Here is a 27910-nt window from a genome sequence, read left to right as displayed (position 1 = left end):
ATGTTAGTGTCAATATATTTTATATTTGAGTGATATAATGTATCAGTGAGGGATGGTGTTATATAAGGGTACAGTCTATCAATGACAGGTTGCTATCCATGTGGATGTGTTACATCAGTATGAAGGTCTGTTACATCAATTAAGGGGTGTGTCATATATTCACTAGAATGTTGTGAACGGCTTTGACAGGGTAAATAGTAACAGATTGTGATGAATTAGTAACAAAGGCATAGATAATGGTCATCACTACAAGAATGAGGCAGAAGTTTGAAGAAACTTTTTCACAGAGAATGCTATTAGAGCACGGATTGATTTACCACAAGAGACTATTGAGAGGGAATTCGATATGTATTTGAAAAGGAAGAATATAAGAGGTTAATGGAAAAGACAGGGAAATGACATTAGAGTAAATATCCCTGGTTGAAGAACTTGTATTGGTACAGGTGGGATCCCTGGTTCCTCCTTCAGTGTTGTAAATTCTGTGATGCTGTGTGATATTTTGCATTATATATATTAAGTTTCATACACTTTTTTACCCATGTGTACACAGATGAATGACTCTGCCTGAAAATTATCACGGACTAGAAAGGACCCCTCAGTTAAAGCATCTCCACTGTGCCTAAACTGCATTAGGCATTGTTCTTTTGTGAGGTCCTGACAGTTATGCCCATTGAGTAGATCCACTATCGGGAGTAGTTCTATAAGCTGTGCATCTTCTGCACCTGGACTCCGTCATCACTGTCACTTCAATGTCCTACAGTGCCCATGGTATGAGGATGAAAGCCCATTGAACTATTCACTGCTCTGTTCCAACTCTGGAATCTAGCCCTTTCTTCAGAAAGCCAACCTACAGGTCTTACTGAGAGTAGGGAACTGCATAATTATCCTAACCTGAGCTAAGGTGCATGAGTTTAAGAGAAAAGGACTTTATCTTGAACAATCACACTATTCCTGGGAGCAAGGCCTGAAGTGGAGAAACAGAAGGAAATGCGTTGTTCTTGATCTTCACTCATCTCTGCCTCTCCATACTAAGGTCTACCCTTTCCTATCACACTCGGCTGAGTTCTACCTCTTCATCCATCTCTACCACTCTTCCTGTCTCTTTATCACTCTTCCCTTCCATTTCTATCCTTCTTTGTTGTGCTGTATCCCTCCCTATCTCCACACACAATCCTTTCTGCAGTATTGTCTACTCCTTTCTATCAATAGTCTCCCATTTTCTCGCCAGGTTAATCTTTACTGACAACATGATGAAACCCAAATTATTTGAGACTGGGGGAGGGACGGAAGCAAAAACGTTATTAAAATACCGACACATCACGATGATGGTTCTCCAGCCACTCCTTTAGTAGAATATTGGCATGCACTGAAAACCAGAAACCAAGGTAAGTGCACGCCAGATAAGGGGTGCCATTTGTTTTGTATATTCTAGGTAGCCAGAGGTATTCCAAGCAACGGAGAACTCAACAGGTCAGCAGAGTCAGTTTTTCCAGGTGACAAACATGCGCTTTATTCGCTGCGATCAGTCGTTTTGTTTATTGTTTTTGTGAGCATGGGAAGTGTGTTCATGAGTGACTCGGCCGGAAAATCTACTCCTAACCACAATTTCTACTTCAGAAAAATGACGACTTAATGTACAGCAGGTAAGGATTACTTTGTGATTGCACAGAGCTGATATCTAATCAGTGAGGTAAGGGTGACCGAGAGATACGTGGAATTGCTGCTGCCTTGGTACTTGAATGCCTACATTTTCTCCCAGGAGTATTACTTCCTCGGATGGTTGATGCATTTTGTAATTTTTAACGGGACGTTGGGGGGCGGGTAGTGGCGGATTAAAGTGGAGTAACTGTTTAAGAGACTGAAACCAGTGTGTCAATGAGGTGAAACAAAAATAAAATTACCTGGAAAAACTCAGCAGGTCTGGCAGCATCGGCGGAGAAGAAGAGTTGACGTTTCGAGTCCTCATGACCCTTCGACAGAACTTGAGTTCGAGTCCAAGAAAGAGTTGAAATATAAGCTTATATTTCAACTCTTTCTTGGACTCGAACTCAAGTTCTGTCGAAGGGTCATGAGGACTCGAAACGTCAACTCTTTTCTTCTCCGCCGATGCTGCCAGACCTGCTGAGTTTTTCCAGGTAATTCTGTTTTTGTTTTGGATTTCCAGCATCCGCAGTTTTTTTGTTTTTATCTCTGTGTCAATGAGGTGACCTGTTTGGGGCTGATATGACTCGGAACTTCTGATAAGCAGTCAGCGTCAGTTTTAGGCAGATTTAATTAACTTACTTCCTGGGCAAGCACTGTGGTAAAGTAAATATCCGAACAGAAAAATAGAAGCAGCTGTTAAACAGGTGACTAAAGTGATGCTGAGCTTTTTTTCTTTTGGGTGCGATTTTTTTATTGTATATCAATACTGGAAAAATATTTGGCACATCAACTGCAGGCGTTGTTAGCAACATACTACAAAACAACGGTCATGCATCACTTTATTTCTTTTTAAAATTTCTTGCAAGGTTTCATTATCACTTTAAAACATGCCGGCGCCCTCCTGAAGGATTCACCAACAGCCAGCCAATATCATTGAACCCAAAGGGAGGAGGTTACTGTTTCACACTAGCATGGAAAAAGGAGACAGTCACGATGATCACTTCTAAAACTAAAGCAGCATTCACAAACACTAGTTTCGATTCAAACAACACGTCAGGCGCCAGGGGTTACATCATATGGGAAATAAAACATTTAAAAAAGTTAGTTTAACACATTTTAGAATAGCTGAGATCGACATTCTAAACCTGTTGACGAAGATTTTCCTGGTTCGTATTTTGCACACGGGCCACAGACAGATTTCGCTAAAAACACCGACCACAGGAAACTTTCACGGGAACACTGGCGATGTCACGGCAGCTCTCACTCTGCAGTACCAATGAGGGGTCTGTTTTGCGACGAGGAGAGCGACAGGAAAGTCACTGGGTTGAGGCAGTTAATTAAACTATAGAACAGCTTTTGGCAATCACGCAGCAAATAATTTTGCAAAGCATCTTCATTATAGACTTAATATAAAGGGAAGCACCTGCAGTATGAACTGTTCAGCAGCACCGGTCACAGCCGCTGTGTGCACTTTGTGTCTCGCTGTGTGATGAGGTGATGGATGAAATACAGCATTCCCAAAACGCTTTGAGAGATTTGCAAAGCAAACATCACGGAACAGTGAACAGCCTCTGAACATGCTGCACAACCCAGAACAAGGGCCCCTATTCTGAAGAGGACAGCTGACCCCCCTCTCCTTTCCCCCCATTCCTCCCCAGGCGCCTTTAACATGTGACTTCAGGCTTTAGAAACTCCGTGTTAATAAAGGAGAAGCCCTCGAACTCTGCCTGGTCAATATTCATGATGACCTCTTGGTCAGGTGGAGTTAAGACTGGCGGATGACGGGTGAAAAATCGGTCGAAGTTCTCGGCGTTGCGCCCGCACTGTGGGAGGAGAAAGAAAAAGGATGATGCGATGGAGTGGGATTTAAAAACGGGTTAGCTCTGTAAAATAAAACAAACCAAACCTCGGAGGGTGTAAATGCAATGGATACAGGTGTAATCGATTTATATAACACGATGGAAGCCAGTGTCCAGTGGCGTACCACAGGGATTTATGCTCGGTCACCTATTATTTGTCATTTATGTAAACGGCGTAGATGACTATGTTGGGGGGGGGGGGGGTAGGATTAGTAAATTTGCAGATGACACAAAGATTGGCCTGGTGGTTAACAGTGAGGTTGAGTGTCTTGGGCTGCAGGAAGATATAGACGGGATGGTCAAATGGCCAGATAAGTGGCAGATGGAATTTAACCCTGAAAAGTGTGAGGTGATACACTTTGGGAGGAGTAATTTGACAAGGAAGTATTCAATGAGCGGCATGACACTAGGAAGTTCTGAGGAACAAAGGGACCTTGGCGTGTGTGTCCATGGATTTCTGAAGGCAGAGGGGCATGTTAGTGGTGAGGGGCAGGAGGTTTAGGACAGATATGAGGAAAAGCTTTTTTACCCAGAGGGTGGTGACAGTCTGGAATGCGCTGCCTGGGAGGGTGGTGGAGGCAGGTTGCCTCACATCCTTTAAAAAGTACCTGGATGAGCACTTGGCACGTCATAACATTCAAGGCTATGGGCCAAGTGCTGGTACATGGGATTAGGTAGGTAGGTCAGGTGTTTCTCATATGTCAGTGCAGACTCAATGGGCCAAAGGGCCTCTTCTGCACTGTTATTCTGTGATTCACTCCGCTCTACAATTACCAAACTGAGCAGTTAACATTTTTTTTGAACATAGGAACAGGAGGTGGCCGTTCAGCCCCTCAAGACTGTTCAGCCACTCAACTCCATTTGCCAAACTCCATTCACCTGGAGCTCTGACTGGTTCTGTATGGGTTCAGTGTCATGGACACTTGGTGCGCCGGTCTAGTGACCATTCTTCCTGTAAGGGGAAGGCAGTCAATATTCATATAACTTTGCGGTATGGAACTTACCGTTCAGCAGTTCTGGTGAAAAGTAATTGACCTGAAACTCTTTCTCTCTCTCACACATCACAGAACTTTATCAGCACAGGAGACGGCCATTCAGCCCATCGTGTCTGCACCGGCTCTCCAAACCAGTATTATGACCTGCCTTTTCCCCTGTACCCCCGCTCATTGTTTCTATTCAAATAATTATCTGCTTGACCTGAAAATTTCCAGCATATTCTGTTTTTATTTCAGTAGTTGAAGACTTGTGGCATGAAGTGGGCATGGGAAAGAAGAGTAAGGCAGAGATTAAGTTCCCAGGGAATGAATTGGGTCGAGCCTTCACCAGGATTGTGCTGCTCTTCTGGGACAACCAATGGACTTTCTGGAGGTAATATCTAGGCAAAGCAGAGTTGATCAACTCTAGGAGGGAGTTGAGTCTTGCATGAAGAGGAGGCAAGATCAACTGACGATTCATAGTGGATGGGGGTGTGGGACTGAGAAGGCATGTTGTTGGAAAACAGTGGAGAGGAGGAAAATGGAATAATGGAAGACAGGGGCTCAGGTAGATGGGAGATGACCTGAGCAAAAATAGCAGATAGAAATATAAGGTGACCAAACCTGCAGTGGTAATCAATATATATGTTCAATCAGGTATGAGACAAGAGCCCAATTTAAGCAGACAAATTAAAAAACACTTGTATCTCATTCTGCCAGATATATTTCTTAAACATATCCCTCATATACATACATCCTTCATATAAATCTTGCACCTTTCACTTCTTTCATCTCTCAAGAGTACAAAAGCAAGGAAGTTATATTACACCTGCATAAAACACTGATTCGGCCTCAGCTGGAATATTGCATCCAGTTCTGGGCACCATGCTTTCAGAAGGATGTGGAGGCATTAGAGAGAGTGCAGAAAAGATTCACAAGAACAGTTCCAGGGATGAGGAACTTCAGTTACATAAGTAGATTGGAAAAGTTGTTCCCTCTGGAGGAGAAGTTGAGAGGAGATTTGATAGAAGTGTTCAAAATCTTGAGGGGTCTGGATGGAGTAAATAGGGAGAAACTGTTCCCATTGGTGGAAGAATCAAGAACCAGAGGACACAGATATAAGGTAATTGGCAAAAGAACCAATGGAGACAACAGGAAAAACCTTTGCACAGTGAGTGGTTAAGATCTCGAATGCACTGCCTTACAGTGAGGTGGAGACAAGTTCATTTGAGGCATTCAAGAGGGAATTGGATTATTATCTGAAAAGGAAGAATGTGCACTGCTCTGGGGAGGTGGGAGTGGCGCTAGGTGAATTGTTCTTGTAGAGAGTCAGCACAAACATGACAGGCCAAATGGCGTCCTTCTGTCCTGTAACCATTCTATGATTCTACATAAACTATTTACCCCTAATGTACTTCCCCTTCCAGAGATTACTTAGCATGAATTTTTCATAAAATACTTGTTTAAATTGCTGTTTCCCCTCAGCCCAGCTACTTGTCTCTCTGATTCAGCTAACCCATCTTGATCCTGCTCTCCATAGCCCAACACACTCCTGCTCCCCTCTTGCTCCATTGAACCTAACCACTCTAACTCCCTCTTTCTCCCTTGTAATCTAACCACTTACACCTCTGAACCCACATAATTGCAGCTTCCTTACTTTTCTCTAACTGAGCCATTCCCACCCTCTTGCTTCCATCTTTCACTTGCTCCTCTCTAACCCACTTAGCTATCTTCATCATACTCCTCTTTAACCCAATCACTCCTCTCTAATCCATTCACCTAACTCCCTAGCACTCCTCTTTAATCCAATCACTCCCATTTCCCACTTGGTCCTCCTTAACCCAGTCATGCCCACCTCCCAATTGCTCCTCTCTAGTCCAGTCACACTGAACTCCCTCATGTCTCTCTCTAACTCAGCTGCTCCCATCTCCCTTGTGCTCCTCACTAACCAAACTGCTTCCATGTCCTGATACCTAGACGCTCCCACTTTCCTCCTGTTATCCTCTAAACCACTTTCTACTCTGTCTGCTCTCTTTCAACCAAATCATAACAACCAAGGCAGGGAGACACATACACACACACACAGAAACAAACAGACATAACTGGTAGAGATACTGATACAGCTCTAAATTTTCCAAGTGTATTTTGATGATAAATGTTTTAAATTTTCTTTGAACACTTTTGTTTATTAGGTATAAAAATATTGGAGATGGGGGAAAATGGCTGTGAACGGGTCAGGTGGTCGGAGATGAGGTCATGTGATTAAATCTCCATGAATATTTCCATTAAAGTTGGCAACCCTAATACATGCATTTATATACAACATAACCAGAGAGGCTGATTCAGGGAGACAGAATCTCAGTGATACCAGTTCTCAGTTTAATGTTCTGAGTGCTGGGCTGATGTTACCCATTGTGCTGGAGTGTTTTCATGAGGGCAATGAGAGTTAATATAAAACTACAGATTATATCTTACTGTGAACCTATGGTAAACATCTGTTGAACATCCCAAGATCACGATGAAATGCCTGGCAGATTTCAACCCATTTAGTGACTCCCTTCTACTGAACAATTAGATTTTCTTTAGAACATTCAGGAATTCTCCACTCCCGAAAAATTGCAAACTATTTTAAACATACTTTGTAACTTTATATTTGTAAGACAATCACACTGATGTGGTAAGGCCTGACATAGAAACCTTGTCCTCACAGGAAGAGTCTGCAATCACAAGTTGCAGACTCGGGTTCCCAATGACCTTCAAAGCTTCAATGTCTAAGCTGATGGGATTCAAGGAGATCACAAGGCACCACAATCGGGTCTCAAATTCCATAAAATAACAAATACTAGAAAGCCAGGTTTTCCTTATGGGCCCACTTTCAGTCAGAATTTTAAAACTGCTGCTTAATTCCAAGTTTGACTTGCACAGAGGGTCCACACAGGGTAGCATGAGACAGCAGTATTATCAGGGTGCATGTTTACTGGGGAATCTGCACTGGGCGTATGTTTCTCAGGGAGTCTACATAGGGTAAATGGTTATCAGGAATAGTAATGTGAGATAGCATTACCTGACAGGCAAGGAGTTGCTATTCCACTCTTGTTTCCTCTGTCTCTGCCCCTACAAGTTAGGACTCAACTGTTCAGTGTTTGCAGCATCATCTCCTGGGACAGTGGCTGGGGAGGGGCAGCTAAATACAACTTACCGCCTTTGGTTTGAACGGAGGCTGAATCTCCATGCGTTCCAACTTTTCCCAATCAATCCATCGGAAAAAGGCATGTTCCTTGATGTCTCGCTCACCCTCAGGCGCGCACCCCAGACGTTTGGCTGGATGCTTTGTTAAAAGCTGTGACCAGAAAGTACATCACAAAATAAACAGATGATGAAGTCAGCCTTCCCACTCATCTTAGCTCATCCATAATGAGGAAAACTTACATTAACAAACATGTCATCTAACTATCTTGAATAACAGCGCTTCACCTCCATTATTCAAACTGAAAACCGCTTCAGCTATTCTTCAGTTTGTGTACGAAGAAATGAAATGGTGCCCAAATTGTCCTTATACTGGTTTTAAATGATGCCCCCTGCTGCATGGCCTTGTCATTCTTTGTCAGCTAACTTTTGGCTGAGACATTAAACTGAAGCCCCATCTGCCCTCTCAGGGGAATGTCAAAGATCCCATAGCGTTATTTTGAAAATCAGGGGACTTCTCCCTGGAGTCCTGACCAATATTTATTCCTCAGCCAATATCCCTAAAAAAAACAAATTATCTGGTCATTATCACATTGCCTTTTTGGGAGCTTGCCGTGTACAAATTGGCTGCCACATTTCCTACTTTACAACTGTGGCTATACTTAAAGTAATTTTTTGGCTGTAAAGCACTTTAGGACATCGTGGGAGCTGGAATAGGCCATTTAGCCCCATGAGCTTGTTCTGCCATTGGATGAGATTATGACTGATCTGCAACTCAATCCATATACCCACCTTTATACCATATCTTTAATACCGTTGGATAACAAAAAACTTTCAATCTCATTTTTAAAATTAACAAGTGCTCTAGCATCAATTTCCATTTTCAAAAGTGTGTTCCAAACTATTAGCACCCTTTGCGTGAGGAAGTGTTTCCTAATTTCACTCTGGAACGGTCTGGCTCTGATATTTTTGACATGTCACCTAGTCCTAGACACTCTAATCAGCAGAAATAGTTTTTTCCCCCCAATCCACCCTATCTGCTCCTCGAAATATTTTGAAAACTTTGATCAAATCACCCTCCATCTTCTAAATTCCAAGGAATACAACCCTAGTTTGTTTACTTTCTCCTTGTAGCTTAACCCTTGGAGTGCAGGTATCATTCTAGTAGATCTACTCTGCAATGCCTCCGAGGCCAATATATCCTTCCTAATGTACAGTTCCCAGAACCGCTCACAGACCTCCAAAAAAGTGTGGCCGAACCAGGACTTTGTACACCTGAAATATGACTTTGTATTCAATTAGCTAGTTATAAAGGCCAGTATTCCATTAGCCTTTTTAATTATTTCATATATCAGTTTATGACTTAATAATGATCCGTGTACATGGACCTCCAAGTCTCTTTAGACATCCACAGCTTCTAACTTTTCACCATTTAAAAAGTACCTTGTTCTGCCTGTTTTAGAACCAAAGTGGATGACCTCATGTTTGCAACATTGAAATCCATTTACCACAGTTTTGCACACTCACTTAATCTATCAATACCTCAGTAATTTTATGCTTTCATCTACACTGTTTACAATTCCCCCATCTTGTTGTCATCAGCAAATTTGGATACATGGCTTTCTATCCCATCTAAGTCATTAATGAATACAGTGAATAGCTGAGGCCTTAACACAGATCCTGGCAGGACACCACTAGTCACATCCTGCAATTACAGTTACTGCTTATTATCTCTATTCTCTGTCTCATTCCACTCAAGAATTTCTTAACTAGGTCATTAATTTTCCTTCAATTCCATCAGATTCAACCTTAGCTAACAATCTCTTATGAGGGACTTTGTCAAATGCCTTCTGGAAGCTCAATAATATAACAGCCATAGACATTCCCCTATCCACCCTTTACTCACCTCCTCAAAAAATTCAATCAGATTCATTAGGCATCGTTTACATTTGTAAGTGTAAGAAAGTGCTGGCTTTCTCTGATCAGCTGAAACTTTTCAAGGCGTTCAGTCACTATATTCTTAATCATAGACTCTAGCAATTTCCCGACAACAGACATTAGGCTAACTGGCCTGAAGGAACACGGATCCCTAGAGCAGGAAGAAGATCAGGGCGAGGCCGTAGGAGATAGAAATGGAAAGTAATATATAAACTGGTCTATAATTCGTTGATTTCCCCTTTCACCTTTCTTAAATATCAGAGTGACGTGCAATTTTCCAATCTAAAGGAACATTTCCTGAGTTGAGAGAACTTTGGGAAGGTTATAATTAGAGCATTTGCAATGTTCTCACCTACTTCTTTTAAAACTCTCGGATGGAAACCGTCTGGTCCTGGGGTTTTGCCTTTCTTTAGTGCCATTAACTTTTTCTATTAGTTATGTTGCTTACATAATTATTGTTCAGTCCCTGTCCCTGTTTCAATAATAGGTTCCATGCAATGTCTGGCATGGAGATTGTAAATACTGACACAAAGTAATTAGTCAACATGTCTGCCATTTCCTTATTTTCATTAACATCATCATTAAGGCTATCCTCCTCCTCTACCAATTTCCCATAGATCTTATAACCTGCTACAGTTAGGTTGTAGTACTGTCCATCTTGTAACCATGTCTCCATAGTTCTTGGTACTCTCCAAACAGGTCCTCTTGCCCTACTTTGTTGGTCCCAATACAGACCACAACAACTGGATACTCCCCTTGCTCTCCAATATTCTCTTCAGCTGGTACAAGATGTCTCTCATTCTGGCACCAGGTAGGCAACAAAGCATGTGAGACTCTTGATTATGCCAAAGGGTTCTATTTATCCCCCATGTTCCTAAGTACTGAATATTTCACAACTACTACGTTAAGGCTTTCCTCGTCCTCCCGTTCTCCCCCCACACCCGCTCCAATGTCTCATTGTCACCATTCTCACCATCCTTCTGACAGTCTTTATACTTAAGCTCACAGGTAACAAGTACATTGTTGCTGTTGAATAGGATCAGTTCCTGTGTTTCCTCGGTCTCCAACTCACCTGGGTTCCTCTTAATCTATACACTGTTGGTCACACCAATCTTATTCTGAACCTGTACCTCTCTACAAGTTGAGACAGCGTCTGGAGCAAATTGTTCAAATACTGCTCCCCCTCTCTCGTACATTTGAGTGTCTCCAACAGACACTCTCCACCAGAATCATCCTGAAGACAGCTAAGAGAGAGAGAGAGAGAGAGAGAGAGAGTGAGTGCACGCACGCGTGATGGTTTGTGGCGGGGGGGAGGTGCACGAGCCTGTGCGTGCGCGTATGTATGGGGGCTGTGAGAATGTGCACGCACACGAGGGGGCTAATTGTGTGGGTGGGGGGAAGAGTGAGAGTCTGTGTGTGTTGGGGGTGGGGTGGTGGCGAAGAGTTTGTATGTGTGTGTGTGCGGGGGGGGGGGGGGGGGGGGGGGGGGCGAAAGAGTGTATGCGTGCCGGTGGGGGTGGGGGGGGGGGGGGGGGGGAAGAGAGAGAGGCGGGGCAGCACGCACGGTGGGGAGAAGAGAGTGTGCTTGTACGTGCATGCACAAGAGGACAAGTGTGTGTGCGTGCGCTTGCACGTATGTTCATGCATACGTGCTTGAGGAGGTGAGTGTGTGTGTGTATGTGTGGGGGGGGGGGGTGGTTGGGGGTGAAGTGGGAGTCTGTGTGCGTTTGAGAGGGTACAGCTGTGTGTGTGCGGGTGAAGGATGGGTGGGAGTGTGTGAGGGGGGAGGGGTGAAGTGGGAGTGTGTGAGGGGGGAGGGGTGAAGTGGGAGTGTGTGAGGGGGGAGGGGTGAAGTGGGAGTGTGAGAGGGGGGAGGGGTGAAGTGGGAGTGTGTGAGGGGGGGAGGAAACGGGAGTGTGTGAGGGGGGAGGAAACGGGAGTGTGTGAGGGGGGAGGAAACGGGAGTGTGTGAGGGGGGAGGAAACGGGAGTGTGTGAGGGGGGAGGAAACGGGAGTGTGTGAGGGGGGAGGAAATGGGAGTGTGTGAGGGGGGGAGGAAACGGGAGTGTGTGAGGGGGGGAGGAAACGGGAGTGTGTGAGGGGGGGAGGAAACGGGAGTGTGTGAGGGGGGAGGAAACGGGAGTGTGTGAGGGGGGAGGAAACGGGAGTGTGTGAGGGGGGAGGAAATGGGAGTGTGTGAGGGGGGAGGAAATGGGAGTGTGTGAGGGGGGAGGAAACGGGAGTGAGAGAGGGGGGAGGAAATGGGAGTGAGAGAGGGGGGGAGGAAATGGGAGTGAGAGAGGGGGGGAGGAAATGGGAGTGTGTGAGGGAGGAAGAAATGGGAATGAGAGAGGGGGGAGGAAATGGGAGTGAGAGAGGGGGGGAGGAAATGGGAGTGTGTGAGGGAGGAGGAAATGGGAATGAGAGAGGGGGGAGGAAATGGGAGTGAGAGAGGGGGGGAGGAAATGGGAGTGTGTGAGGGAGGAGGAAATGGGAGTGTGTGAGGGAGGAGGAAATGGGAGTGTGTGAGGGAGGAGGAAATGGGAGTGTGTGAGGGGGAGGGAGGAAATGGGAGTGAGAGAGGGGGGAGGAAATGGGAATGTGTGAGGGGGGAGGAAATGGGAGTGTGTGAGGGGGAGGAAATGGGAGTGAGAGAGGGGGAGGAAATGGGAGTGTGTGAGGGAGGAGGAAATGGGAGTGTGTGAGGGGGAGGAAATGGGAGTGTGTGAGGGAGGAGGAAATGGGAGTGTGTGAGGGAGGAGGAAATGGGAGTGTGTGAGGGAGGAGGAAATGGGAGTGTGTGAGGGAGGAGGAAATGGGAGTGAGAGAGGGAGGAGGAAATGGGAGTGAGAGAGGGGGGAGGAAATGGGAGTGTGTGAGGGGGGAGGAAATGGGAGTGTGTGAGGGGGGAGGAAATGGGAGTGAGAGAGGGGGGAGGAAATGGGAGTGAGAGAGGGGGAGGAAATGGGAGTGAGAGAGGGGGAGGAAATGGGAGTGAGAGAGGGGGAGGAAATTGGAGTGTGTGAGGGAGAGGAAATGGGAGTGAGAGAGGGGGAGGAAATGGGAGTGAGAGAGGGGGGAGGAAATGGGAGTGAGAGAGGGGGGAGGAAATGGGAGTGAGAGAGGGGGAGGAAATGGGAGTGAGAGAGGGGGAGGAAATGGGAGTGAGAGAGGGGGAGGAAATTGGAGTGTGTGAGGGAGAGGAAATGGGAGTGAGAGAGGGGGAGGAAATGGGAGTGAGAGAGGGGGGAGGAAATGGGAGTGAGAGAGGGGGGAGGAAATGGGAGTGAGAGAGGGGGGAGGAAATGGGAGTGAGAGAGGGGGGAGGAAATGGGAGTGAGAGAGGGGGAGGAAATGGGAGTGAGAGAGGGGGAGGAAATGGCAGTGAGAGTGGGGGGAGGAAATGGCAGTGAGAGTGGGGGGAGGAAATGGGAGTGAGGGGGGAGGAAATGGGAGTGAGGGGGGAGGAAATGGGAGTGAGAGTGGGGGGAGGAAATGGGAGTGAGAGGGGGAGGAAATGGGAGTGAGAGAGGGGGGAGGAAATGGGAGTGAGAGAGGGGGGAGGAAATGGGAGTGTGTGAGGGAGGAGGAAATGGGAGTGTGTGAAGGAGGAGGAAATGGGAGTGAGAGAGGGGGAGGAAATGGGAGTGAGAGAGGGGGGAGGAAATGGGAGTGAGAGAGGGGGGAGGAAATGGGAGTGAGAGAGGGGGGAGGATGTGGAAGTGTATGGGGGGGAGGATGTGGAAGTGTGTGGGGGGAGGGGGAAATGGGAGTGTGTGAGTGGGGAGGAAGTTCGTGCGTGTGACGGGGGAGAGGAAGTTAGAGTGTGGGGGGGGGAGTGGGAGTGTGGGAGGGGGGAGTGGGAGTGTCTGAGGGGGGAGTGGGAGTGTCTGAGGGGGGAGTGGGAGTGTCTGAGGGGGGAGTGGGAGTGTGGGAGGGGGCTGAGGGGGAGTGGGAGTGTGGGAGGGGGGAGTGGGAGTGTCTGAGGGGGGAGTGGGAGTGTGGGAGGGGGGAGTGGGAGTGTGGGAGGGGGGAGTGGGAGTGTGGGAGGGGGCAGTGGGAGTGTGGGAGGGGGGAGTGGGAGTGTGGGAGGGGGGAGTGGGAGTGTGGGAGGGGGGAGTGGGAGTGTGGGAGGGGGGAGTGGGAGTGTGGGAGGGGGGAGTGGGAGTGTGGGAGGGGGGAGTGGGAGTGTGGGAGGGGGGAGTGTGGGAGAGTCAGTGCCATATTTTATTATGTTACTTAGACTGGGTTAAGTATGACAAAGCTATTCTTCTTTATTAAACTTAAGAAAACCTATCCAGTTGGCTCTTTTATGATTACAGCCTGTGAACACTTAAACACTCACTGAATTAGGAAGTATATCCTTTCACAAACACCCTATTACAGTCAAATGAGGAATGTGAAAGAGGCCATTTAATCTCTCCTCACCTGATCGTAACAATATGGTTGGAGATAGTGATTACTTATGTAGATCTTTATGAATCAAATCTAAATTACAATTGCGAACTCAGCTTCCTGCTCATAGTAATTAGCACCTACAGCTTACAGCTGATTGACAGTTAACTGCCATTGACTGGCAGTTTCTATTAACCAGGTAGCTTAACTAGCTTGCAGTTTCTTTTCCAGTTTTTAAAACTCAAGTCAAATTCTAAATGTTAAACTAAATTTCAGTTGGAGGAATACCAGAGAATTCTCACTTTCACCAAATTCCTGACTTTAACACTGTTCTCATGTTATGACCACTTTGCAGCCACTCTCATGAACGGCACTATATCAGCTCATGAAAGGTGCTGCATGAATGTATTTAGCATTCTTTCTTGAAGTAATGGTCCTAGTTCTCTTATCTGTCCCATTTCATGTCTAGTCTACTTATGTAAATTAACTTTTAGTCATTTCCTTTAATTTTTGGAGTCTCAAATTTCTCCAGTCTTTCCTTCCAATTCAGTTCAGCTCAGCCTGTTGACCTCCTCCATGGCTTGAATATTTCCCTTGGGTCTCTGATCTGCTGCGTATTTTTTGCTTTGTGAGCTCTGGCAAAACCTCTGGACCTGATTCTCAAACATGGCTTCCAAATTGCTGGACAACTCTGGGCTTAAAGACCACACTTGTGTGTGTACTACATTGGCTACATCATTAGACATAGCTCCCATCTCTGATCTGCTGCTCTATTGTTCTATTTTTACCATAACTTTGATCAGTTTACAGCCCTTCCCACAATGCTTGTGTGACAGAGAGGCTTCAATCTCCTGCTGAGCATGTGACTGGTCTCTAGTTATACTGGTTTTCAGGTTCAGTTTCAGTCACTTGACCAAAAAAACACTCACCTGGAGTACAAACCGTTGCAGCTTCTGGATTTTACGGTGACCACTAACTTCACTATCATCTTTCTGTCCAGCGGCCAATTCTGTACAACTCCTGGATCTTAATTCCCAAGGCAATACCTCCATCATTGCATCCTCTGATTCTCTACCAAACAGCTTCACCTGAACTTCACTCACTACACTTGTCTCTGAATTCGGACAATATTTCATCAATGATACATGCTGACTCCACTCTACCTAATTCAACATTATCCTACCCTGAAACCTCTTGACTTTGGGCCAGATTTTTGCTACATAGGCAGGTAGCTTGAGTCAGGAAATTCCCTGGCTCAGCAGACCCACCTCGGTTTAAATAGATAGTACCCTCTATCTACTACCATATTGTTACAATCAGGTGAGGGGGGCTCGAATGGCTCCCTTCTTTCCCATTCCTCATTTGACTGTAATAGGGTTTTTGTGAAAAGGATATATTTTGCTAATTCATTGAGTGTTTAACCGTTCACACGCTGTAATCATAAAAGAACCAACTGGATAGGCTTTATTTTAATTGCACACGTTTCTCTCCAGGGAGGTGGGTGTATCTTGGGGTCAGGCCAGCCAATCCTGGAAGTAGATCCTACATGGCCAGAGGGGAGGGCTAGTGCTGAGGTGGGCTGGTTCGAAGGCCCACCTTGGTACTCTGGGACTATGTCCCAGTTGTAATAAAAGCAATTAAAAGCCCTCTAACCTTCACCCATTCCCCATGGCCCCTCATTCCCTGCCAGCCATTTCTCAAGACCCCTCATATTCTCCTTGCCAACTTTTACCCCTAGCTACTCCCCATGGCCCCTCATACTCTCCGTGCCAATTACTGCTCCCAGCCACACCCCATTGTCCCTCAGTCTATGTCAATTCAATGTCAACCTATGCCCCTTCCATGCCCATTCACCCAAAATACACTATGTACATAACCAATGAGCATTTAACAACAATGGCAAGTGTGGAACTGCTGAGAAAAAAACCTCTTAGTAATGTTCTTCAGTCGGACATCTGGGTTTCCACCTGTCCTCATTATGCATGAGAGCTTAGACCAATAAAAGCATGAGCTCATTAGGAATTCTGTTTTGACAAGTGAAGTTAGTTGTTGACTTTGCTTCACTGATATCTTTAAGTGGTTAGAATAAGTTATTCTTTCCGTGATCTCTTTTGTCAATATCTCAATATTTATTTTGATAAGATTGAGTTGGGAAGTGTCTGAAACCTCCGTTATTGATATTTTAATGAGATGTCTGACTGATACTTTTACATGGTTGTAGGAATAACAGTTTCTTTCCAAGCAACATTTGTGAATCGGTGTTTTTTTATCCATGGGACCCACTTATTACTCCCTTGACCACTAAACTGCTGACCATCCAACTTCCCTTCTTGGTCCTGATATTGTTAACCATTCTTTCTCTGCAGTTGCTGTTCCTCTCCCCTTTAAATCTGCCATCATCACCTCCTTGCTCGAGAACCAAACCTTGATCCCACAGTTTTTGCAAACTACTACCCTTTCTCCAAGCACCTTTTCCTCTCCAAAGCCCTTGAACATGTTTGTCACCTTCCTAATCCAAGCCCATCTTTCCTGAAATTCCACTTTTGAGTCCCTTCAGTCAGGTTTCTGCCCTGCCACTGTATTGAAATGGCTCGTATCATAGTCACAGATGACATTCAGTCCGATTGTGACAAAGATAAACTATCCCTTCCCAATATGTCTGCAGCCTTTAACATGGTTGACCACACCATCCTTCTCCAACTCATTTCCATTGTTGTCCAGCTGGCTGGGACTGCACTCACCTGGTACCATTCTTGTCTATGTAACAGTAGCCAGAATATCACTTGCAATGGCTACTCTTCCCACTCCCACATCGTTACCTCTGGTGTCCCCCCCAAGGGATTTATCCTTGATCCACTCCTATATCTCATCTACATGCTGCTCCTCAGCAACATCACCTGAAAGCACAGCATTAGTTTTCATATGTATGCTGACAAAACCCAGCCCTATCTCAGACACCCAGCCCTACTTCACAACCATCTCCTTTGATTCCTCCACTGTTGCTAGATTATCAGACTGCTTGTCCGACATCTAGTACTGGATAAGCAGAAGCCTTTTCCAATTGGGAAGTCCAAAGCCAAAATCTTCAGTTCCTACCATGAACAACTGTGAGGCTGACCAACTGTTAGCAAACTTGGTGTCACACTTGACCGTGAGATGAACATCTGACCACATATCCATGCCGTCACAATTACCACGCATTTCCATCTCCACAATCTCACCCGACTCTGTCCCTGCCTCAGCTCTTCTGTTGCTAAAATCCTCATTCATGCCTTCGCTACCTCTAGGCTTGACTATTCCAGCGGACACCTGACTTCACTTCCTCATTATACCCTTTGTGAACTTGAGGCCATCCAAAACCTTACTTGCACCAAATCCTGTTCACCCATCACCCTATACTCGCTGACTAACACGGGCTTCCAGTGAAACAATATCCAACATTACAGTGATCCAACAGAGGGTGCTGGTGAGAAGTGACTGAAGCATTCTGGGAGAAGTCATCGCAGCCACCACAACTCAGGAGAGAATTGAGGAGAACCCACTGTCAAAGAATGGAATAGCCCCAAACATTACATTGCTGTAGTGTTTCCATCCCTCCCTCCTCCTCAAACCTAAAAAAAGAGAGGAAGAGGCAGTGCCTTCAGGAGTGTACCAGACCTGCGAGGGACACTCTTCTGAAAAGTGGATTTTAAAGAAAAAGCAGCTAATTGGTGAGTAAATCCTGAAAGCAGATTCGGAGGGAGGAACACTGGAGCGGTAAGTATAAATCTAGCTTACCTCAGGGATTCGTGGCCTTGTCTCCAGGGAGCAGACTCGGAGGGAGGAGCACTGGAACGGTGGACCTTTGGTAACTGAAGCCAAAACTGAAAAAAGTGATGTCACAGGAAAGCTGTGACCTGATTGGTTGGTAGGAAACATGCACCAAATTTGAAAAAAAAAACTGCAAAGCTAATTAATAAATTAATTATCTAAGTAGAGATGGCTGGGTAGGTGATGTGCTGTAGCTGTATGATGTGGGAGCTGGCAGATCCCATTGCGAGCTGCAGTGACCACATCTGCAGCAAGTGTTGGTTGCTGGAGGAATTCCAGCTCAGAATTGATGAGCTGGAGTCTGAGCTCCGGATGCTGCGGTACATCCGGGAGAGGGAGAGTTACTTGGACGCTTTGTATCAGGAGGTGGTCACACTCGATAGACTAAGTACCTCAAGTCCTGTCAGTGGTCAGGGCCAGCAGGGTGTGACTGCAAGTGAGGGAGGTAGAGGGATCCTGTGTTCAGGAGCAGAAGAGCCTCAGCTCTTGAGCTTGTCCAACAGGTATGAGGTATTTGCTCCCTGTGTGGATGAGGAAGAGGGCTGTAGGGAGGATGAGCCAGCTGACCACGGCACCGTGGCACAGGAGGCTATTCAAGAGGGAGGAGCAAAAAGACAAGTGGCAGTTGTAGGGGATTCTATAATTAGGGGAACTGATAGCTTCCTTTGTAAGCAGGATCAAGAGACCCGCATGGTATGTTGCCTGCCCGATGCAAGAGTGAGGGACATCTCTGACTGGCTTGAAAGGATATTGGAAAGGGAGGGGGAGGATCCAGTTGTTGTGGTCCACGTCGGGACAAATAACACAGGTAAAACTAGGAAAGAAGACCTGTTTGGGGATTATCAGGAACTAGGAACTAAATTAAAGAACAGGTCCTCAAGGGTTATAATCTCCGGATTACTACCCGAGCCACATGCAAATTGGCATAGGGACGTAAGAATAAGGGAAGTAAACACGTGGCTAAAGGAGTGGTGTGGGAAAGAGGGGTTCCATTTCGTGGGGCACTGGCATCAGTATTGGAACAGGAGGGATCTGTACCGTTGGGACGGTCTCCACCTGAACCGATCTGGGACCAATGTTCTAACGAAAAGGCTAAATAGGGTGGTCAACAAGAATTTAAACTAGAAACTGGGGGGGAGGGAAGGGTAAAACTCTAAGAAGTATGACTGGGAAACAAAGCAGCAGGTTAACATGTGGGGGGGGGGGCTGTGGATTCAACTTCATGGAAAATTATGAAAAAACTGAAAAGAAAGGAGAGCCCAGGAGAGGCTCTTAAAGTCTCAAGAACCCAAAATAGGACAGAGTGTTTGGAAAGGGCTAGGAATCTAACTTCAAGCACATCAGATAAAGGGACGACAATGAGAAAGGGGACAGGAAATACAGGACTGAAGGTGTTGTATCTGAATGCACGCAGTATACGAAATAAGGTAAATGATCTTGTGGCATAGATTGAAATTGGCAGGTATGATGTGATGGGCATCACGGAGACATGGCTGCAAGGGGATCAGGACTGGGAGCTAAATTTCCAAGGATATACATCCTATTGAAAGTATAGGCAGGTTGGCAGAGGGGGTGGGGTTGCTTTGTTAGTAAGAAATGAAATTAAATCGATAGCAAGAAATGATGTAGGGTCAGATGATGTAGAATCTGTGTGGGTAGAGTTGAGGAACCGCAAAGGTAAAAAAACCATAATGGGAGTTATGTACAGGTCTCCAAACAGTAGTCAGGGTGTGGGGCACAAGATACACCAGGAGATAGAAAAGGTGTGTAAGAAAGGCAAGGTTACAGTGATCATGGGGGATTTCAATACGCAGGTAGACTGGGATAATCAGGTTGGTAGTAGATCCCAAGAAAAGGAATTTGTGAAATGTCTACGAGATGGCTTTTTGGAGCAGCTTGTGGTGGAGCCCACTAGGGAACAGGCAATTCTAGATTTAGTGATGTGTAATGAGGCAGATTTGATAAGGGAGCTTAAGGTGAAGGAACCCTTAGGAGGAAGTGACCATAATATGATAGAATTTACCCTGCAATTTGAGAGGAAAAAGCTGGAATCAGATGTAACGCTATTACAGTTGAATAAAGGCAACTACAGAGGCATGAGGGAGGAGCTGGCCAGAATTGACTGGGAGATGAGCCTAGCAGGAAAGACAGTGGAACAGCAATGGCAGGAGTTTCTGGGAGTAATTTGGGAGACACAGCAAAAATTCATCCCTAGGAAGAAGCAGCATACTAAAGGGAGGACGAGGCAACCATGGCTGATAAGGGATGTCAGGGACAACATAAATGCTAAAGAGAAAGCATACAATGCGGCAAAGAGCAGTGGGAAACCAGGGGATTGGGAAGCCTACAAAGACTAACAGAGGACAACTAAAAAAATAAGGAGGAAGAAGATTAAATATGAGGGTAAACTAACCAGTAATATAAAAGAAGATTGCAAGAGTTTTTTTTAGATATACAAAGGGTAAGAGAGAGGCAAAAGTGGACATTGGGCCACTGGAAAATGACACTGGAGAAGTAATAATGGGGAACAAAGAAGTGGCAGAGGAACTGAATAGGTACTTTGCTTCAGTTTTCACAGTGGAAAACACGAGTGACATCCCCAAAGTTCAAGAGAGTCAGGGGGCAGAGGTGAGTATGGTGGCCATTACCAAGAAGGTGCTAGGGAAACTGAAACGTCTGAAGTTGGTAGATCACCTGGACCAGATGGATTACACCCCAGAGTTCTGAAGGAGATAGCTGAAGAGATAGTGGAGGCGTTGGTGGTGATCTTTCAGGAATCACTGGAGTCAGGGAGTGTCCCAGAGGACTGGAAAATCACTAATGTAGCCCCCGTTTAAGAAGGGAGTGAGGTAAAAGATGGGAAATTACAGGCCGATTAGACTGACCTGGGTCGTTGGTAAGATTTTAGAGTCCATTATTAAGGATGAGATTTCAGAATACTTGGATGTGCATGGTAAAATCGGGCAAAGTCAGCATGGTTTCATCAAGGGGAGGTCATGCCTGACAAATCTGTTAGAATTCTTTGAGGAGGTAATGAGTAGGTTAGACAAAGGAGAGCCAATGGATGTTATCTACTTGGACTTCCAGAAGGCCTTTGACAAGGTGCCGCACAGGAGGCTGCTCAGTAAGATAAGAGCCCATGGTGTTAGAGGCAAGGTACTAGCATGGATAGAAGATTGGCTGTCTGGCAGGAGGCAGAGAGTGGGGATAAGGGGGTCCTTCCCAGGATGGCGGCCGGTGACTAGTGGAGTTCCGCAGGGGTCAGTGTTGGGACCACAACTTTTCACTTTATACATTAATGATCTAGATGAAGGAACTGAGGGCATCCTGGCTAAGTTTGCAGATGATACAAAGAGAGGTGGAGGGACCGGTAGTATTGAGGAGGTGGGGAGGCTGCAGAAGGATATGGACAGGTTAGGAGAATGGGCAAAGAAGTGGCAGATGGAATACAACATGGGGAAGTGTGAGGACACGCACTTTGGTAGGAAGAATAGAGGCAGAGACTATTTTCTAATTGGGGAGAGAATTCAGAAGTCTGGAGTGCAAAGGGACTTGGGAGTCCTGTATTCTCTAAAGGTTAACTTGCAGGTTGAGTCAGTAGTTAGGAAGGCAAATGCAATGTTGGCATTTATTTTGAGGGGACTAGAATATAAAAGCAGGGATGTGCTGCTGACGCTTTATAAGGCTTTGGTCAGACCACATTTAGAATATTGTGAGCAATTTTGGGCCCCGTATCTCAGGAAGGTTGTGCTAGCCCTGGAGAAGGTCCAGAGGAGGTTCACGAGAATAATCCCAGGAATGAAAGGCTTAACATATGAGGAATGTTTGAGGACTCTGGGTCTATACTTGATGGAGTTTAGAAGGATGAGGGGGGATCTGATTGAAATTTACAGGATACTGAAAGGCCTGGATAGAGTGGACGTGGGGAAGATGTTTTCATTAGTAGGAGAGACTAGGACCCAAGGGCACAGCCTCAGAGTACAGGGAAGAGCTTTTAGAACAGAGATGAGGAGAAACTTCTTTAGCCAGAGAGTGGTGAATCTATGGAATTCATTGCCACAGAAGGCTGTGGAGGTCAGGTCATTGAGTGTATCTAAGACCGAGATAGATAGGTTCTTGATTGGTAAGGGGATCAAAAGTTACAGGGAGAAGGTGGGAGAATGGGGTTGAGAAACTTATCAGCCATGATTGAATGGCGGAGTAGACTCGATGGACCAAATGGCCTATTTTCTGCTCCTATGTCTTATGGTCTAATATCTTGATTTTAAAACGCTTGCCCTTGTTAACAAATCCCTTGATTGGCTTGCCCCTATTAACATCTGTAGCTCCTCCAGACACAGTACCCACCCCGAGACATCTGTATTCATCTAATTCTGTCCCCTTAAGTATCCCCAATCTCATTTGTTCCACATTGGTGGCCCTATCTTCAGCAGCTTATGCCCTATGCTCTGGCATTCCCACCCTAAACACCTGTCTTTCTACTTCTCTTCTATTCTTTAAGATGCTCCTTAAAACCCACTTCTTTGATCAAGGTTTTGGCCATCTGTCTTAATATTGCCTTGTGTGGCTCATTGTCAAACTTCACTTTGGTACACTTCTATGAAGTGTCTTGAGATGTTTTAATGTGTTAAATACAAATTGTTGTTGTCAGCAGTGGTGACCAAGATTGAACATATTACTCGAGTTCTGTGACCGGGGTATCACATTCCAACATGCTAAACAGAAAGCAAACCTTGCAATATAATTCAGCATTCAACTTGTTTTGTTCATGGCTATCCTGTGGCGATTTTAATATATTAAGTGCAGAATTTACTATTACAACCAGATGCCTTTTCATCTTTAGTTATTTCTACCCCATCCATGTTAAACCCATGACATCCTTCAAATGTACAGAGCCTTTCACTTGTATGTTGGCAAATGGCATTTGATACAGATAGGTTTTATCAACCAGTTTTGCAGGTTTTTGCTTTTGTCCAAATTAACAGCCCCACCCATGAATCTGCCTGCGTGCATTGAGTTTGGATCTACGTCATTATAATAGATTGGAAGAGGTCAAGGGCCAGGACAGTTCTGTGGGGCACCTCACTCTGCATACATACAAACATCCTCCTAACAAGAGCCATATGCTGTCTATTCCTTCTGTCAATTCCTTATCTACACCCAGTTTACCTTCAGATTCAATTGCTTTTCAGCCTTTGAAACTTACACAAAGTCCCATGGAGCTGATTTTAGTCTTTTGACTTTGAATGAGTGGGAGACAGATGTGGAGGATTAATATCCCCCAAACCTTGCAGAACCAGGCTGAGTGCAGGATTTAGCCATAGAGGTCTACAGCACAGAAAAAGGCCCTTCGGCCCATCAAGTCTGCACCGGTCAAACATGTACCTAACTATTCTAATCCCATTTTCCAGCACTAAGCCCATAGCCTTGTATGCCATGGCATCGCAAGTGCACATCCAAATACTTCTTAAATGTTATGAGGGTTTCTGCCTCTACCACCCTTTCAGGCAGTGAGTTCCAGATTCCCACCACCCTCTGGGTGAAAAAAGTCTTCCTCACATCCCCTCTAAACCTCCTACCTCTTACCTTAAATCTATGCCCCCTGATTATTGATCCCCACACCAACGGGAAAAGTTCCTTCCTGTCTACCCTGTCCATGCACCTCATAATTTTATACACTTGAATCCTGTCCCCCCTCAATCTCCTCTGCTCCAAGGAAAATAACCCCAGTCTATCCAATCTCTCCTTGTAACTAAAACTCTCCAGCCCAGACAACATCCTGGTAAATCTCCTCTGCACTCTCTCTAGTGCAATCACATCCTTCTTATAATGCGGATTCCAGAACTGCACGCAATACTCTAACTGTGGCCTAACCAGCACTTTATACAGTTCCAGCATAACCTCCCTGCTCTTATATTCAATGCCTCAGCTAATAAAGGCAAGTATCCCATATGCCTTCTTAACCACCTTATCTACCTGTCCTGCTCCTTTAAGGGACCAGTGAACATGCACACCAAGGTCCCTCTGATCCTCGGTACTTCCCAGGGTCCTACCATTCATCGTGTATTCCTGTGCCTTGTTTGTCCTGCCCCAGTGCATCATCTCACACTTCTCTGGATTAAATTCCATTTGCCATTGATCAGCCCATCTGACCAGCCTGTCTATTTCCTCCTGTAATCTAAGGCTACCCTCTTCACTATTTACTACCCCAACAATTTTGTGTCATCTGCAAACTTACTGATCAACCCTCTTACATTCAAGCCCAAATCGTTTATATATACTACAAGCAGCAAGAGACCCAACGCTGATCCCTGTGGAACCCCACTGGACACAGGCATCCAGTCACAAAAACACCCCTCGACCATCACCCTCTGCTTCCTGCCACTCAGCCAATTCTGGAACTAATTTTGACAAATTGCCTTGGATCCCATGGGCTCTTACCTTTGTTATCAGTCTCATATGCGGGAGCTTATCAAAAGCCTTGCTGAAGTCCTCATCTACACACCTGGTCACCTCTTCAAAAAATTTAATCAAATTGGTCAGACATGACCTCCCTTTAACAAAATCATGCTGACTGTCCTTGATTTATCCCTGCCTCTCCAAGTGTAGATTAATTCTGTCCCTCAGAATTGTTTCCAATAGTTTCCCCACCACTGAGGTTAGACTGACTGGCCTGTAGTTCCCTGGTTTATCCCTTCCTCCCTTCTTGAATAACGGTACCACATTGACTGTCCTCCAGTCCTCTCGCACCTCTCCTGTGGTCAGAGAGGTATTGAAAATTATTGCCAATGCCCCTATCTCCTCTCTTGCCTCACTCAACAACCTGGGATACATTTCATCCAGGCCTGGAGATTTATCTACTTTTAAGCCTGCCAGACCACTTAGAACCTCCTCCCTTTCTATGCTAATTTCTTTAATTATATCACAGTCCTTCTGTCTGATTTCCATACCCATGTCGTCCCTCCCACTTGTGAACACCAACACAAAGTATTCATTTCGAACCCACCTACATCTTCCAGCTCCACACACAAATTACCACTATGGTCCTTAATGGGCCCTACTCTTTCCCTAGTTATGCTCTTAACGTACTTGTAAAGTAACTTTGGATTTTCCTTTATTTTACCTGCCAATATTTTTTATGCCCCGTTTTTGCTCTCCCTTAACTTCCTTTTTAAGTTCCCCCTACACATTCTATACTCCTCTCGGGCTTCTGCTGTTTTGAGCCCTCGGTATCTGCCATAAACCTCCCTTTTTCTCTTTGTCCAATCCTGTATATCCCACGACATCCAGTGTTCCCTGGATTTGTTGGTCCCACCTTTATCTTTACTGGAACATGTTGGCCCTGTACTCTTCCTAATTCCTTCTTGAATGAGTCCCGCTGCTCTGATGCAGATTTACCTAAAAGTAGCTGCTCCCAGTCCACTCTGGCCAAATCATATCTGATGTTATTAAAATCGGCCTTCCCCCAATTTAGAACCCTGATTTCTGGCCCATCCTTGTCCTTTTCCATAGCAACCTTGAATCTAATGGCGATATGATCACTATCTGCAAAATGCTCCCCCACTGATACCTCTACCACTTGCCCATCTTCATTCCCTAAAATTAAGTCCAGGACCACCCCCTCTCTTGTAGGACCTTCTACGTACCAGCTTAAAATGCTCTCCTGGATGCATTTTAAGAATTCTGCTCCCTCTAAACCTACCACACTATGACTAACCCAGTTAACGTTGGGGAAGTTGAAATCCCCCACTATTACTACCCTATTATTTTTACACTTCTCTGAAATTTGCCTACATATCTGCTCTTCTATTTCTGACTGTTTGGGGGCCTACTGATTTCCAATCAGCAATATACCGATGCTGAGATACAGATGTGAATAGCAACTGGGATTGGCAGCTTGGACTCTTCTCAATGTGACCTATGACTTTTTAGTGCTTTAGCGTCCTTTTTCTTATATGCTCCAACCTCACAAGAAGCAGATTCTACCACGCGGTAGCCTGTCGTGTTCGGTTATGCTGCTGTTGGCAATGAATAGGTTAAACTTGATCTGTGGTTGCTATGATGAGTACATGTATCTTTCTCATGCTGGACACATGGAAAAATATTAAGACTAGATCAGCTTTGATAAAGCGACTAACAGTTTTGAGCTGAAACAAGTCACGTGATATATTGCAGAACTGGTTTAAGTCAGGTTTAGACAAAGGACTATCATTTGGTGCTAGGGTTACATCAAGTGTGGAACTAACACGATAGCTTTTAAAAGAGTCAGCACAGGCATGATGGGCTAAATTACCTCCTCTGAGCTGTAAAGTTCTATGATCTCTGGTTGTGGGACTTGAGAGTCGCTGGCAAGGCTAGCATTTATTGCTCATCCCTAAATGCCCTCGAGAAGGTGATGGTTACTCATTAAGAACCACCTTAGAGAGAGTCAGCACTTAGTTTCCAATGGGTATCCTATTTGTGAGTATATCGATGTATTGCCTACTCACAATATCTCTAAAGTTGATCTAACTCTCATGTCCAAGCCTTTTATTATTCAGGATTTTATAGAGAATCCCAACAGTCACACCATGAGTTGCCTCAACCTTTTGGACGATGAGTACCTCCAGTGCTGAGTAACTGAATGGAGCTATTCAATTCATAGCATTTTGGGAAATACTTCTAGATAACAGAAAAGGAAGACAAAAATGCAGTTCTTTCATTCCAACACCATAATGTAATATATTTCGTATCCATCTGGAATTTTACCAGGAGGAAAGAGCTGACAGCTGAAAAGGCTAATCCTAGAGCTGAGTGCACCTTCAAAAAAATGACTCAATGAGCCAGTGACATGAATGAGTAAAACAGGGATTCTACACAGATACACGGCATTGTATGATGTTTAAAGAACTTGCAGCCAGGCAGACTAATGTAACAGCTACAAGCATGACAATGCTTTTGGAGAGTGATTCATTTCTAATTGTTTCACATAACATACAATTATATTAAAGAAATCTTTACCTATACTTGCCCTATGGTTTAATTTTGTTGTAAGAATCAGTTTGTTAAAGAGTTGAAAGTAAGATTTTTGATTTTTACATTGTGTTCAATGAAGGTTTATGACTCAAAGTGGGTGTTTAAAGATTTCCTATGCCACTCTTATCCACATTCCTCCTACACTTCTTCAATCGCTCTGCGAACACTAACTTGACCAAACACTTCACTAAGTGAAACTGCTGGTCTTGTAGCTTTTTTGTTTTATTTTTGCAGCAGCTGATCCTATAGCCACGTGATAAGTCATTGCATTATGGATAACAGATGCTGCAATAATTATCTCTTCATTGACAGCATTCTGCTTTCCGGTTTGAGTGACACTATGGGAAATAAAGCTGACAGATAAGATTTAGTGTTGTTCCAATTTGCAAAGCTTCTGGGCGATTGTCCATGAAGCTCAGTGCTATAATTCAATTCAGCCTAAGAGAGTAGCACGCCACTTAATGCTCTGATTTACCAGCCGATGAGTGGAAACAGATTGGATGCAAATCCATGGCAAGTTGTCTATCCATACTGGATTCTCCCTGATGTCTTTCATGTGCACAGTCTGTGTGTGCACCTTGTTATGCAGATTGATGGCTAACCCTGCTGGGATGTTTAAACCTCCAGATTTATTTCAGAAGATGCTATCAGCTGTAAATTGCAGCGTATTATAACCTACTGTATAATAACATGAACTGTATACTCTATAGTCTTATAACCTGTGTAACACATATTGGCTGCTTATTACATTGTATTATAAACTATATAAGATGTATCAGATGTATATTACATGCATTATAGTGTATAACATATCTGAAGTATATTACAACTCCATAACATGCATCATGAAAGCAAAAAACACGGGCCAGGAGTTTATCAGAACTGCTTCTACTTTGCTTTACAGTAGCAGGGAGGAGATGTCAATGAGAAAACTTAAATGGAGCTGAGGGCTGACCCTGTAAGGATCTAGGTTGAAAATGCAACCAGAAGAATACGAAGAGATTTTTTTGTTCCAAATCCGCTCCGAGCTTCCTAACATTTAGTGCCTTGCAGAGCTATGCCAGTGGTTTCCTTCTACTAAATGTAGCA

General features: G+C 44.9%; 1 protein-coding gene across 2 annotated transcripts in view; it reads right to left on the bottom strand.

Moving 5' to 3' along the window:
* prkcba (protein kinase C, beta a) overlaps positions 1–27910 on the bottom strand; it is a 273443-nt gene that overhangs the window by 7458 nt on the left and 238075 nt on the right. Inside the window, exons 16-17 of one of the 2 annotated variants that reach the window (XM_041205665.1) lie at positions 7677–7817; positions 2370–3467 (exon numbers count right to left, since the gene is read on the bottom strand). In XM_041205665.1, the coding sequence (XP_041061599.1) occupies positions 3309–3467; positions 7677–7817 (300 nt within the window). In that variant the 3' untranslated portion in view covers positions 2370–3308. Of the gene's footprint in view, positions 1–2369; positions 3468–7676; positions 7818–27910 lie in introns of those variants that run through there. The other variant, XM_041205666.1, reaches the window with a different exon arrangement.

The sequence above is a fragment of the Carcharodon carcharias genome, chromosome 15 (genome assembly GCF_017639515.1).
Source record: "Carcharodon carcharias isolate sCarCar2 chromosome 15, sCarCar2.pri, whole genome shotgun sequence".
In the NCBI taxonomy this organism is placed as follows: Eukaryota; Metazoa; Chordata; class Chondrichthyes; order Lamniformes; family Lamnidae; genus Carcharodon; species Carcharodon carcharias.
The sequence above is the reverse complement of the archived record's forward strand: the minus strand, read 5'-3'. Positions and strand labels throughout refer to the sequence as shown.